The sequence below is a fragment of the Xenopus laevis genome, chromosome 7L, assembly GCF_017654675.1.
Source record: "Xenopus laevis strain J_2021 chromosome 7L, Xenopus_laevis_v10.1, whole genome shotgun sequence".
Lineage (NCBI taxonomy): Eukaryota > Metazoa > Chordata > Amphibia > Anura > Pipidae > Xenopus > Xenopus laevis.
In genome coordinates this window covers 139,027,504-139,043,033 of record NC_054383.1, presented here as the reverse complement: position 1 = coordinate 139,043,033, position 15,530 = coordinate 139,027,504, and the positions used below count along the sequence as shown (strand labels likewise).

Sequence of the window (15,530 nt, the reverse complement as noted above, 5' to 3'; positions counted from 1 at the left end):
GTGAGAGACCTGAGGGGAGAGACAGAAATAGCCGGTGCCGTTACTTCCAGCAGAGACTCTGACATTAATACTAATATACTGACATTAATACTAATATACTGACACTGATATTAATACAGAGACTGAGGCCGGAGCTGCACATGCGCATTAGACACACAATGTCCCTGTGACTCTCAGTTCAGTGATGGCCAGTGAGTGTGTGAAGGTTCTGGTGAGATGTCGCCCAATGAATCCCCGGGAGCTGCAGCTCAAGTGTCAGTCTGTCATCTCTATGGACAGTACCCGGGGCCAGTGTTTTATCAGCAAACCTCAGGGGGGCGAGCAGACCCCCAAACAATTCACCTTCGATGGAGCTTATTATACTGAGCATTGTACTGAGATCATCTACAATCAGATCGCCTATCCCTTAGTGGAGGTGAGTCCTGTAGCCTCTGTGTGTCCTACATTGTCTCCTCCCCTTAGCTACTGCTCTCTTATCTACTTCCTGCTCCTGGGCTGTTCTCTTTCCCATGGTCAGACAGGAACCTCCCCCTGGGTAAGTGAATCCAATCTCCCCCAGTACTTACCCAGGTACAGAGCTCTGATTCTCTGTACTTCCTGCTCCTGGGCTGTTCTCTTTCCCATGGTCAGACAGGAACCTCCCCCTGGGTAAGTGAATCCAATCTCCCCCAGTACTTACCCAGGTACAGAGCTCTGATTCTCTGTACTTCCTGCTCCTGGGCTGTTCTCTTTCCCATGGTCAGACAGGAACCTCCCCCTGGGTAAGTGAATCCAATCTCCCCCAGTACTTACCCATGTACAGAGCTCTGATTCTCTGTACTTCCTGCTCCTGGGCTGTTCTCTTTCCCATGGTCAGACAGGAACCTCCCCCTGGGTAAGTGAATCCAATCTCCCCCAGTACTTACCCAGGTACAGAGCTCTGATTCTCTGTACTGCCTGCTCTTGGGCTGTTCTCTTTCCCATGGTCAGACAGGAACCCCCCCCTGGGTAAGTGAATCCAATCTCCCCCAGTACTTACCCATGTACAGAGCTCTGATTCTCTGTACTTCCTGCTCCTGGGCTGTTCTCTTTCCCATGGTCAGACAGGAACCTCCCCCTGGGTAAGTGAATCCAATCTCCCCCAGTACTTACCCATGTACAGAGCTCTGATTCTCTGTACTTCCTGCTCCTGGGCTGTTCTCTTTCCCATGGTCAGACAGGAACCTCCCCCTGGGTAAGTGAATCCAATCTCCCCCAGTACTTACCCAGGTACAGAGCTCTGATTCTCTGTACTTCCTGCTCCTGGGCTGTTCTCTTTCCCATGGTCAGACAGGAACCTCCCCCTGGGTAAGTGAATCCAATCTCCCCCAGTACTTACCCAGGTACAGAGCTCTGATTCTCTGTACTGCCTGCTCTTGGGCTGTTCTCTTTCCCATGGTCAGACAGGAACCCCCCCTGGGTAAGTGAATCCAATCTCCCCAGTACTTACCCATGTACAGAGCTCTAATTCTCTGTACTTCCTGCTCCTGGGCTGTTCTCTTTCCCATGGTCAGACAGGAACCTCCCCCTGGGTAAGTGAATCCAATCTCCCCCAGTACTTACCCAGGTACAGAGCTCTGATTCTCTGTACTGCCTGCTCTTGGGCTGTTCTCTTTCCCATGGTCAGACAGGAACCCCCCCCTGGGTAAGTGAATCCAATCTCCCCCAGTACTTACCCATGTACAGAGCTCTGATTCTGTGTACTTCCTGCTCCTGGGCTGTTCTCTTTCCCATGGTCAGACAGGAACCTCCCCCTGGGTAAGTGAATCCAATCTCCCCCAGTACTTACCCAGGTACAGAGCTCTGATTCTCTGTACTTCCTGCTCCTGGGCTGTTCTCTTTCCCATGGTCAGACAGGAACCTCCCCCTGGGAAAGTGAATCCAATCTCCCCCAGTACTTACCCAGGTACAGAGCTCTGATTCTCTGTACTTCCTGCTCCTGGGCTGTTCTCTTTCCCATGGTCAGACAGGAACCTCCCCCTGGGTAAGTGAATCCAATCTCCCCCAGTACTTACCCAGGTACAGAGCTCTGATTCTCTGTACTTCCTGCTCCTGGGCTGCTCTCTTTCCCATGGTCAGACAGGAACTTCTCCCTGGGTAAGTGAATCCAATCTCCCCCAGTACTTACCCAGGTACAGAGCTCTGATTCTCTGTACTTCCTGCTCCTGGGCTGTTCTCTTTCCCATGGTCAGACAGGAACCTCCCCCTGGGTAAGTGAATCCAATCTCCCCCAGTACTTACCCAGATACAGAGCTCTGATTCTCTGTACTTCCTGATCCTGGGCTGTTCTCTTTCCCATGGTCAGACAGGAACCTCCCCCATGGTAAGTGAATACAATCTCCCCCAGTACTTACCCAGGTACAGAGCTCTGATTCTCTGTACTTCCTGCTCCTGGGCTGTTCTCTTTCCCATGGTCAGACAGGAACCTCCCCTGGGTAAGTGAATCCAATCTCCCCCAGTACTTACCCAGGTACAGAGCTCTGATTCTCTGTACTTCCTGCTCCTGGGCTGTTCTCTTTCCCATGGTCAGACAGGAACCTCCCCTGGGTAAGTGAATCCAATCTCCCCCAGTACTTACCCAGGTACAGAGCTCTGATTCTCTGTACTTCCTGCTCCTGGGCTGTTCTCTTTCCCATGGTCAGACAGGAACCTCCCCCTGGGTAAGTGAATCCAATCTCCCCCAGTACTTACCCAGGTACAGAGCTCTGATTCTCTGTACTTCCTGCTCCTGGGCTGTTCTCTTTCCCATGGTCAGACAGGAACCTCCCGCTGGGTAAGTGAATCTCCCCCAGTACTTACCCAGGTACAGAGCTCTGATTCTCTGTACTTCCTGCTCCTGGGCTGTTCTCTTTCCCATGGTCAGACAGGAACCTCCCCCTGGGTAAGTGAATCCAATCTCCCCCAGTACTTACCCAGGTACAGAGCTCTGATTCTCTGTACTTCCTGCTCCTGGGCTGTTCTCTTTCCCATGGGTAGAATAGTGGAATTTTGGGTAAGTGAAAGGGGTGTGTCCCTGGGTTTGATCGTGGGGGGAGGGGCAGTGAATGAGTGGAATGTTGGGGTTCTCTCACATGTGTTTGTGTTTCAGGGGGTGACTGAGGGCTACAATGGAACCATCTTTGCTTATGGACAGACGGGCAGTGGCAAGTCATTCAGCATGCAGGGAGTCCCAGATCCGCCTTCCCAGAGGGGCATCATCCCCCGGGCATTTGAGCACATATTTGAGAGTATTCAGGTGAGCTGATATGGGGGTCCGTATGTTCCTGTGGGATTGGGGTGCAGGGAATCCCGGGGCAAATCTGACGTCTCTCTCTGGTTCCAGTGCGCTGAGAAGACGAAGTTCCTGGTCAGAGCCTCCTACCTGGAGATCTACAACGAGGAGATCAGGGATTTGCTGGGGGTCGACCCAAAACAAAAGCTTGAGGTACCGGAGTGATTGGGGATGTTTAACTACAACTCCCAGAATTCTCTGTAGCCTTAGGCAGTAGAGCTGCAGGTGGGAGTGATTGCTGTTGGTTGCTGCAAATTGGCTAATACAATCCTTCCCTAATGACAGGTGTACTTGCCCTTCAATTGAAATAAGGGGGTCACTGACCCCATCTAAAATACTCTGTAAGGCTACAAATGTATTGTTATTGTTACTTTTCATTCCTCATCTTTCTATTCAGGCCTCTCCTATTCATATTCCAGTCTCTTATTCAAATCAGTGCATGGTTGCTAGGGAAATTTGGACCCTAGCAACCAGAGACTGAAATGACAAACAGGAGAGCTGCTGAATAAAAAGCTAAATAAGTCAAAAAACACAAATAAAAAAAAAATTAAAATATGAATATCTCTTTGTATATTATTCATATTAACCCCTTTAATCTGCTATTGGCTGAGAGAAATAAAGTCCAGCCCACAGCAGCCAACTGGCTCCTCCCCTTCTTACTGTGGGGTGAGATGAAGGTTCTGGGAGTTTATATAGGAGTCCCCGTGTGAAGCTGCTGGGGGTGCAGGTGATTTTCAGCTCAGAGTTAATACTTTAGATGGGGTAGAGCCCCCAATACCTGCCTGTACTGTGGCTGATTTTATGTTCCCAGCAATGGTATGGACCCCTGTATATCCCTGGCCCCGCGGGGCCCCTGGCTGGGAGCATTTAACAGCATTGCCCGAGGGAAGGGGCGGGTGGGAGATGCCCCTCCTACTTATTCATTGTGTGAGGGGGTTTCCAGGGTTACAGGGAGTGAGTTGCAGGGGATGCCTGTCAGTTGCTATAGTAACAAACACAGGACTCCCAATTGTCACCTCCTGCCTCTGCTCACAGCCAATGGGATTGTGGGGTTTGGGCTGTAATAATAATACAAAGACGCTGGGGGGGAAGAGGCGGGGCATGTGTAATATTACATGGGGTGTGCAGGCAGAATCAGTGACCCCAGTAATAATCACTGACTGTATATGTATATATATATGTGTGTGACTGCACGGTCATGCCCAACGTTCTCATCCATATACTGAGCCCCCCTGTTATACACACACTAAATATACTGAATTGTCCCTCCTTCCCCCGAGGCTACAGCTGCCCACCCTCCCCATTGTGCCCCAGGATACAGGGTGCCCCCCACCCATAAGCCACTAGGCCTCACACCCACCCACTGTGTTTGTCCCGTTGCAGCTGAAGGAGCACCCAGAGCGGGGGGTGTACGTGCGGGACCTGTCGCTACACACGGTGCACAGCGTGACGGAATGTGAGAAGATCATGGAGATCGGCTGGGGGAACCGCTCAGTGGGGAGCACCCTCATGAACAGCGACTCCTCTCGCTCACACTCCATCTTCACCATCACCATTGAAATCTGCTCCACTGGTACAATGGGGGGCCAACAGGGCTATTAATGGGCTGATGGGTGGGGGATCTATTGGGGGGATCTAATGGGGGGTCTGTGGTGTCAGTGAGGTGACATGTGACCCTGTGTCTGTGCAGATGACAGTGGGGAGGATCACCTGAGGGCAGGGAAGTTGAATCTGGTGGATCTGGCTGGCAGTGAGAGACAGGCTAAAACGGGGGCCACGGGGGAGCGACTTAAGGAGGCAACTAAAATTAACCTCTCCCTCTCCGCCCTGGGCAACGTCATCTCGGCTCTAGTGGACGGAAAATCCAAGCACATTCCCTACAGGGACTCCAAACTGACCCGCCTGCTGCAGGACTCCCTGGGGGGCAATACCAAGACCCTCATGGTGGCCTGTCTCTCCCCTGCCGACAATAACTACGACGAGAGCCTCAGCACCCTGCGCTATGCCAACCGTGCCAAGAACATCAGGAACAAGCCACGGATCAATGAGGACCCCAAGGATGCCCTGCTGAGAGAGTACCAGGACGAGATCAAGAAGCTCAAGACCTTGTTACTGGAGAATGGGGTCAGAGAGATGCCAGGTACCTACCAACAACCTACCAACAGGGAACTGCTTGTGTTCCTTATGTGCTGCACTTTAACAGGGAACTCGCTCCTGCTCCAAATACTCCACTATCTCCAGTGCAACTGCACAACCCCAATCAGCCCTTTCTATCAGGGAAAAGCCCCCAGTCTGACCATGGGAAAGAGAGCAGCCCATTAGCAGGAAGTACAGAGAATCAGAGCTCTGTACCTGGGTAAGTACTGGGGGAGATTGGATTCACTTACCCAGGGGGAGGTTCCTGTCTGACCATGGGAAAGAGAACAGCCCAGGAGCAGGAAGTACAGAGAATCAGAGCTCTGTACCTGGGTAAGTACTGGGGGAGATTGGATTCACTTACCCAGGGGGAGGTTCCTGTCTGACCATGGGAAAGAGAACAGCCCAGGAGCAGGAAGTACAGAGAATCAGAGCTCTGTACCTGGGTAAGTACTGGGGGAGATTGGATTCACTTACCCAGGGGGAGGTTCCTGTCTGACCATGGGAAAGAGAACAGCCCAGGAGCAGGAAGTACAGAGAATCAGAGCTCTGTTCTAAAAATGACTGTTCCCACTTGCTGAGCCTGTGATTTACTTGGATCTGTCTCTTATCTCTCAGGACTGGATATGTTTGCAGCACTCAAGGCACAGGTGGGCGGTTCTGAAAGTGACATGGAGGTGGAGAAGCGTCTCATCCGGCAGGTAATTGTACCCAGTGTGGGTGGGCAGTCTCTCCCCCCAGTTAACGTTCAGCCATTCTACATAAAGTATTGTTGGCTGCAACTCACAACGGTCTGTTTGTCACACTGGGTCCCCCCCATTCCAATAAAGTTCTCACAGCAATGTTGTTCCTTATTGGGCAGTTGTAACGTTGGACGTGGGCTGAACCAGGGATATTGTCACCCAGTGCTTGTGCTGTGTGTGCTGGGCCCTTACATGAAATCCACGTGTCGGTCACAGGAGTGGTCAGTATCACCCGCACTCTCCTCATGGGCTACCTGTGCTGCACTGAGCTTTACCCCCTGCTGGCCACTGCATAATGGACTAGGCTCCCTGCACCCACAGTGCTTTGCATGCATACAGGTGGCTACTGGGAGCTGCATACTGGACTAGGCAGGGCAAGGTTCCCTGTAGCCACCTGCATGCATGCAATGTACTGTGGGCGCTGCTGCTTTAGTAACTACCTCTCTGGTACCCAATCTTCCAATTCTGCTCCCCCTCTAATCCATGTTTGTGATCCCCCCTGTTCAGGAATACGAGGAGAAATTTGCTCAGCTTCTTGCGGATTACGAGGCGGAGCAGAAGTCACGGGTTCGGCTGGAGAAGGACATCAGTGACCTGAGGAACACGTATGATGTGCAGCTGGCGAGCATGGAGCAGGATCTGAGGAAGAGATCAGGTATTAATGGTCTATGGATGGGGCAGAATATGGCGTTGCTCTGACCTGCACTGGTGCAAATGTGTCCTACTCCCCCACTACTGCTTCCTTCCCTGCTCTATAGTTCTACAGCAATGGTTCAGCCCTGATCCGCTTCAGCCCAAGTCCCATCTGGGAAGCCCACTGTTGTCATTACTTCTTCTGCCATACGGATTTACTAGTGGGCAAAACATGGGTGGTGATTTCACCTGCAATGCCTTATGTACCCCACCAGGGGGGCGCATGCGTACCCTATCTCCATAGATCTCCAGTGAGTGATTTAGTGCTGAGTGGGATTCAGCCTACAGGCCGGATATAATGCAGGAGATTGTGCTGCATGTATGGTACCAGCCAGGGCACTATCTGCAAGGAGTGGGTCTGTATATGGACTCATTAAATACAGGACTAACTTGTGCCCAATTCAGGTCATATACCTGCCAATGCTACAGGCCCGAGTGCTCTGTGTATGGGCCACAAGGGCTGGGATTTGGCTCACATAGTGCTTGTAGGGGAGGGAAGGACTTGAAGGACCCTTGTTGTAATGAGCCCTGTATTTGTTATTGGTCAGCGTGTCACTGAAAGGAAAATATTTTTGTCTTTAACATCAGAAACAGAAGTTCCAGACAATGAGGCTCCGGGGGATTCACAGTCGGACCAGGTATATTGAGAGGAAGAAATAAAAGCTCTTTATATTTGCCTTTCACCTTCGCTAATTTATTTACTCCATGTGACCATGTGGAGGAGAGCAGCCCTGGAGCAGGAAGTACAGAGAATCAGAGCTGCGTGGCTGGTTTCTATATGTAACTATATTGTTCATTAACCACCATATCTATTCAGAAGAATCTGACACTTTGTCATTAGGATGTAGAGGAGAATTGAAATCTCTGAGCTCCACACACTCCCCGTATTGTCTGTTCCACTTTCACTATAGATCGAGCCCTCAAAGCAGCACCTCAATAACATTAGCAGAGACACTGCAGAGACGCATCTTGCACCCACCCTTCCTGCTGAGGAGCCCCCCCGAAATGTCACTCCTCAGAATGTACTCGCCAGGTAAGCAACAAGTTGCTGTGTGTTATATGTCTGTACCCTCCTCCCACTGTGCTATATAGTCCAACAGCGGGGGGTCATTACCAACTGCCAAGGGGTGCCCCTTAGGGCCCATGTGCAATCCCTAGCGCAAGCGTCTTCGGCAATGGAACCCTGTACATAATACATAGGCAGGGAGTAGGTACAGGTAGAGAATACAAAGGCAGCGAGTAGGTACAGGTAGAGAATACATAGGCAGGGAGTAGGTACAGGTAGAGAATACATAGGCAGGGAGTAGGTACAGGTAGAGAATACAGAGGCAGCGAGTAGGTACAGGTAGAGAAATATAGGCAGGGAGTAGGTACAGGTAGAGAATACAGAGGCAGCGAGTAGGTACAGGTAGAGAAATATAGGCAGGGAGTAGGTACAGGTAGAGAATACAGAGGCAGCGAGTAGGTACAGGTAGAGAATACATAGGCAGGGAGTAGGTACAGGTAGAGAATACAGAGGCAGGGAGTAGGTACAGGTAGAGAATACATAGGCAGGGAGTAGGTACAGGTAGAGAAATATAGGCAGGGAGTAGGTACAGGTAGAGAATAGAGAGGCAGCGAGTAGGTACAGGTAGAGAATACAGAGGCAGCGAGTAGGTACAGGTAGAGAATACAGAGGCAGCGAGTAGGTACAGGTAGAGAATACATAGGCAGGGAGTAGGTACAGGTAGAGAATAGATAGGCAGCGAGTAGGTACAGGTAGAGAATACATAGGCAGGGAGTAGGTACAGGTAGAGAATACAGAGGCAGGGAGTAGGTACAGGTAGAGAATACAGAGGCAGGGAGTAGGTACAGGTAGAGAATACAGAGGCAGCGAGTAGGTACAGGTAGAGAATACAGAGGCAGCGAGTAGGTACAGGTAGAGAATACAGAGGCAGGGAGTAGTTACAGGTAGAGAATACATAGGCAGGGAGTAGGTACAGGTAGAGAATAGATAGGCAGCGAGTAGGTACAGGTTGAGAATACATAGGCAGGGAGTAGGTACAGGTAGAGAATACAGAGGCAGGGAGTAGGTACAGGTAGAGAATACATAGGCAGGGAGTAGGTACAGGTAGAGAATACATAGGCAGGGAGTAGGTACAGGTAGAGAAATATAGGCAGGGAGTAGGTACAGGTAGAGAATACAGAGGCAGGGAGTAGGTACAGGTAGAGAATAGATAGGCAGGGAGTAGGTACAGGTAGAGAATACATAGGCAGCGAGTAGGTACAGGTAGAGAAATATAGGCAGGGAGTAGGTACAGGTAGAGAATACAGAGGCAGGGAGTAGGTACAGGTAGAGAATACAGAGGCAGCGAGTAGGTACAGGTAGAGAATACAGAGGCAGCGAGTAGGTACAGGTAGAGAATACATAGGCAGGGAGTAGGTACAGGTAGAGAATACATAGGCAGGAGTAGGTACAGGTAGAGAATACAGAGGCAGCGAGTAGGTACAGGTAGAGAATACAGAGGCAGCGAGTAGGTACAGGTAGAGAATACAGAGGCAGGGAGTAGTTACAGGTAGAGAATACATAGGCAGGGAGTAGGTACAGGTAGAGAATACATAGGCAGGGAGTAGGTACAGGTAGAGAATACATAGGCAGCGAGTAGGTACAGGTAGAGAATACAGAGGCAGGGAGTAGTTACAGGTAGAGAATACATAGGCAGGGAGTAGGTACAGGTAGAGAATACATAGGCAGGGAGTAGGTACAGGTAGAGAATACAGAGGCAGCGAGTAGGTACAGGTAGAGAATACAGAGGCAGGGAGTAGTTACAGGTAGAGAATACATAGGCAGGGAGTAGGTACAGGTAGAGAATACATAGGCAGGAGTAGGTACAGGTAGAGAATACATAGGCAGGGAGTAGGTACAGGTAGAGAATACAGAGGCAGGGAGTAGGTACAGGTAGAGAATACAGAGGCAGGGAGTAGTTACAGGTAGAGAATACATAGGCAGCGAGTAGGTACAGGTAGAGAATACAGAGGCAGGGAGTAGGTACAGGTAGAGAATACATAGGCAGGGAGTAGGTACAAGGCTCTATAGTTCTTTGCAAGTCGTGGCAGCTACTGGTTTGTACATGAGAATGCCCACAAGCTGTTCATCTACTGGAACACTACCGGTGATGTTGCTCATAACAACCAATCAGATCTTTGCTTTTGTTGAACTGTTGAAATCTAATTGCTGATTGGTTGCTCTGGGCAATATCATCAGTAATTTATCACCCCTGGCCCATATGAATAAGGGGCAAGTGTTTGTGGTACCAGTATGTACCAGCAATAAAGCTTCCCATTGTGCCAGTGTGTGTGCCCAGCGCCCCCTGACATGTGATGCCCCCAATGTTTCAGGCTGCAGATGCTGGAGCAGCAGGTGGTGGGGGGGGAACAAGCGGAGAACAAGGACCTGAAGGAGAAGCGCAAGCGCAGGAAGAAATACGCAGACGAACGCAAGAAGGAGCTGCTGGACGCACTGCAGAACGAAGACGCCAATGAGCGGGTCCTGCTGCGAGTCTACGAGTCCATCCAGGATGAGCTGCAAGCCAAGAGTCGGCTCCTTGACAAGTTCCAGAAGAAGGTAAGAGCCATATAATGGTCAATGGGACCCCCCCATATTCTCCTAACAACCCCATTCCTTGCCTGGCAGCAGCTCATAGTGTGATTATTTGTCTTTATAACAAAAGCTCAGCTGATTGGTTACTTTACCCTACTGCCACTAGCCCTGTAACATAAGCCTTTCCATTCCACGCCCCTTAGCTTCGCGCCTCCGAGACGGAAATCGAGGACCTCCTGTCTGAGTTTGAGCGCGAGAGAAACGATTATCTGGCCACCATCCGCCGCCAGGAGATGGAACTACTTCTGCAGCATCAGATCCTTGATCAAGTGCAGCCGCTCATACGGAGAGACTGTAACTATGGAAACCTGGACCGGATCCGGAGGGAGGCGCAGTGGGACGAGGACTCTTACAGGTGGAAACTGCCCGAACTTGTCTTGCAGAAAACCAGTCTGCCCTCAGGTGAGTCCTGTACTGAGCACTCATTGGCTGTTACCTGCATGACTGTATGTGTATCAGCAGCCAATCAGATCTCGCCCCACATCCCTAATGAAGCAAAACTTTCTTCTCTTCCGGACTCCTTAGCTCCTGGGCTCCCACAGGTTAAATCAAAGCGAGCGACAGCGCCAGAGACTGAGGACCACCAGATGGTATGTGAGCTCTTCTGCCTCTCATCATAAAGGTGGGGGGTCTCTTGTTATGTTTGTGTTGGCGCTGGAAGCCTCAAGGAAATTCTGAAAATCCAGGGGTCACTCAACCTCCCCCCCGGGAAAGTAATTATGTGCTGCAGAGACCTAAACAGTCTGACAGAGGCTGATGGGAGTTCTAGTTCCACAGCGTTTGGTGTTGAGCTTTTATTTGCTTCTCACAGGAAGAAGATCGTTACAGGTTAATGCTCAGCCGAAGCGACAGCGAGAACATCGCCAGCAACTACTTCAGGTCCAAACGCGCCAGTCAGATCCTGAGTGCCGACCCCATGAGGAGTCTGGGTAAGTGTGGGCACCTAAACAAAATAATTGATATTGACTATACTGCAAGCTTGTATGTAAAACACTAATAAAGACCAAAAAACAGTGGCGACTGATTGGACACTGATAGTTACTAGGGATGCACCGAATCCAGGATTCGGTTCGGGATTCGGCATTTTTCAGCAGGATTCGGATTCGGCCAAATCCTTCTGTCCGGCGGAACTGAATCCGAATCCTAATTTACATATGCAAATTAGGGGCGGAGAGGGAAATCGCGTGACTTTTTGTCACAAAACAAGGAAGTAAAAAATGTTTTTCCTTCCAACCCCTAATTTGCATATGCTAATTAGGATTCGGATTTGGTTCGGTATTTGGCCAAATCTTTCGTGAAGAATTCGGGGGTTCGGCCGAATCCAAAATAGTGGATTTGGTGCATCCCTAATAGTTACAAGTGACCACTTTTCACCACAAATCAAACCAGTTCAGAAAGCGGTAACACAGAAAATGCCTTGTAAGTTAAAACGTAACTTTTACTATTGTTAACCAATAAAACACACTCATTGGGACACACACCCACTAACCAACCATGTCGGTAGTGCTGGAAATTGTCCTTAAAAATAACATATCATTAAAAAATGGTTTTACAACAGGTGGATTGGTGGGGTCTCTGAGAGACATTACTTGTTCATTGCCAATTTAACCCTCCAAATACCAGGAGACAAAATCCGCTCGCTCCCTTCCAAGCAGTTTCCCCCGTGCTTAACCTGCCTATCTACGTTGGGACTGTGTGGGAGCTAGGCACTCCATCGTCCACCTATGCCCGCCCTACGCGTTTCGCCGATGAACTCGGCTTCGTCAGGGGCATAAGTAACGAGCGTGTTTCATCTTTGAGTTTAAGTAGCTAATTTGAGAACTCGAGTTCTTGCGATGTTTCGGGCGTGACTTCTGGATTGGTCAAATAACATCACGGTTGTCAGAGCAACGTTGCAAGCGTTCCCGTTGCTTCTCGCCGGTGTCTCTGTTCTGAAGGTTACACATCATGATCATATGCGACCGGGGACCATAGTAATATCTTGACCCTTGTCTAGTACCTTTATATTTATATATGCTCCTTGTCTAGTACCTTTATATTTATATATGCACCTTGTCTAGTACCTTTATATTTATATATGCACCTTGTCTACTATTGATCATTTCACGTAATGGACAAAAGCTCACAGTGTATGTCATCAGATGCTGCCCAAGGTGTAACCAGGTCTGTACTTAACGCTGTATTTACTAGGGATATTTATATATATTTTTAGCAATAGTAAAAGTTAAGTTTTAACTTACAAGACATTTTCTGTGTTACCACTTTCTGAACTGATTTACTTTGTGGTGAAAAGTGGTTACTTGTAACTATCAGTCTCCAATCAGTCGCCACTGTTTTTTGGTCTTTATAAGTGTGGGCACCCCAGTCACCCGTATGTGTGTTTGTACCAATCTGAGAAGGGACTCGTCCAATCACTTACACTCAGAGCCCTGTACCCCAGGGAAATAACAAGGGCACATGGATGGATATAGATACACAGACAGACAGATAGACAGACTGATATAGATACACAGATAGACAGACCGATTATAGATGGATATAGATACACAGACAGATACACAGACAGACTGATATACTGTAGATAGACAGACAGACTGATATAGATGGATATAGATACACAGACAGATACACAGACACAGACTGATATTGATACACAGACAGACAGACTGATATTGATACACAGACAGACAGACTGATATAGATACACAGACAGACAGACTGATATAGATACACAGACAGACAGACAGACTGATATAGATACACAGACAGACTGATATTGATACAGGGAAGGGAGTAGAGAGAGAGATTTAGTAAATATCATGTATGGGGGGGGGTGATTTATGGGAATGTTGGAGCCCCCCTGCACTGGAGCCATGAATCTCACTGTGTGTTGTTCCCCCAGCAGCTCTGCACAATTCCTCCCCTGTGGGTAATGCCCCCCTCGTGTCATCAGCGCCCGTCTCCTGTGCCAGCGCAACCTCCGTTTCCCCCCCTCGTGGGACAGATGTGCCCCCCCTGCGCCCGTATCGACTGCAGTCTCTCCCCACTCCTTCTGCCAAAATCAGACGCAAGAAGAACAAGTTGTCTCCTGGCACAGAGCCATTCTGACCCCCCACTGCCATCATCGGCCCCCCACTTCCTTCTCTGCGGCTGCATTTGGGGGGCTGCCGGGATCTTCCAGTGGTTTTTATACGTGGGGTGCAGCTTGGACACAGGGTTTGTTGGGGGCCCTCCTGCCAATAGATTCCGCAACTCATCACTTTTTGTAGTGAATGAAAGGGCCCCGGGCCCCGCAGGGAAATCATCGTTATTATTATTATGTAATAGTATTAGACATTAGTAATTATGTTCCACTAAATGTGAAATGGAAGGGACCCCCTTGTGTGCGGCCCCCCTGAAATCAGACGCTGCATTGAGCTCGGCACAACTGGATCCTGGATTGGCTGCCAAATTGGTCAGGGGAGGGGTTTATTGGCTGTGAGAGACCTCCCCCCTCCATTGAAAAGGCTGTGCTCCTCCCTCACCTGCCGCTCTCTCAATATCTATTTACCTGGAGCACAGGTATCACAAGTGAACCCCCCTTGTTCTCCATATTGGTCTCTTTGTGGGAGGAGCATTATCCATCTGAACTAGCGCCTGATTGGCTGTTCATTTGCAGGTGATCCACCAGATGTGCGTGTGTATGGGAAGATCTAATCTCATTTCAGACTTCTGATTGGCTGTTACAGGGGTGATGGGTCAGTTAGTCTGATTGGTGCTCAAACTGTCAGGTCACATGATCACATCAGCAATAAAAACTCAGTATTGAATAGAAATTCATGATCTTTTCTGCCCCCTGTGGTACTGCAATATCTGTGTGTCCAACTCCCTGCACCCTGTTATCCACTTGTCTGGAGATGTCCCAAATGAGCCTTCACCCCCCTGTGTCTTCTATCTCCTCTAATTCAGATCTTGTCTCACCCCCCCCCCACTTCCCCAGAGAAACTTTCACTTCTCTGTCTTTTTCTTTAAAAATGTTCCTCCCCCCCATCATGTTTTTTTGTTTCTGCCGTTCCTGTCTCCTCTTCTGACCCAAATGCACCTCTGAATCTCCCCCTGTGCTACAGCATATATTGACTCTCAGACGGGGGTAGCAGAAAGGCACAACCTGGAACCCCCTCAGTGACTTCTAATATCCTTATCATTTACAGTAGGGGGTACATTATCCCTTATAATACATGAGTGATACTCAGAGTTCCCTGTATAACTCAGCCTGCAGCCTTGTGCCTTTATATGGTCACAGAACAACCCCTCAGTGACTTCTAATATCCTTATCATTTACAGTAGGGGGTACATTATCCTTATAATACATGAGTGATACTCAGAGTTCCCTGTATAACTCAGCCTGCAGCCTTGTGCCTTTATATGGTCACAGAACAACCCCTCAGTGACTTCTAATATCCTTATCATTTACAGCAGGGGGTACATTATCCCTTATAATACATGAGTGATACTCAGAGTTCCCTGTATAACTCAGCCTTGTGCCTTTATATGGTCACAGAACAACCCCTCAGTGACTTCTAATATCCTTATCATTTACAGTAGGGGGTACATTATCCCTTATAATACATGGGATCAGTAGGCATGAACATTTAAACATAAGGAACCGTTCTTAGTAAAATAAAACATAAACACTTTGTTTTGTGTGGAGAAAGGCCACAGCCAAGTTTATTAAACAGCATCTGTAATTACTCCATTAACATTCACTGCTTAAATTAACAGTAATAACCAAGCCCAGCTCCGTACAATTGCAGAGCTTGCCATTCAGTGTATATATGAGCCCCGCCATGGTATCGGCCAGGAGCCAATTAACATTTTAAACATCCGCCATTAATGAATCCATTTATTATGAACCATATAATTGGCTGTGACATTTTTTTTTTTTTTTTTTTTTTTTTAAATTTATATAACTTGAGGGTGGGTGGGTGGGGAAATTCTTCTGAAGCTATCCCCAGGCTGCGCTGACACGGGTGCTGCGAGGGGGGGCTCT

The 15,530-nt window shown here is 49.0% G+C and overlaps 1 protein-coding gene across 2 annotated transcripts; it reads left to right on the top strand.

Moving 5' to 3' along the window:
• Positions 1-4: 4 nt before the first annotated feature.
• Positions 5-14,316, top strand: kif17.L (kinesin family member 17 L homeolog). 2 transcript variants are annotated; one of them, XM_018241865.2, is made up of 14 exons: positions 5-415; positions 3,107-3,253; positions 3,341-3,442; positions 4,673-4,862; positions 4,980-5,429; positions 6,044-6,126; positions 6,676-6,823; positions 7,450-7,499; positions 7,773-7,894; positions 10,240-10,465; positions 10,645-10,903; positions 11,027-11,091; positions 11,313-11,430; positions 13,404-14,316. In XM_018241865.2, the coding sequence occupies exons 1-14, from the start codon at positions 185-187 to the stop codon at positions 13,607-13,609; spliced, it is 2,397 nt and encodes a 798-aa protein (XP_018097354.1). In that variant the 5' UTR covers positions 5-184; the 3' UTR covers positions 13,610-14,316. The 2 variants fall into 2 exon arrangements, with proteins under 2 accessions (XP_018097354.1, XP_018097355.1); XM_018241866.2 differs by having other exon boundaries at positions 7-415; positions 13,407-14,316.
• Positions 14,317-15,530: the final 1,214 nt, after the last annotated feature.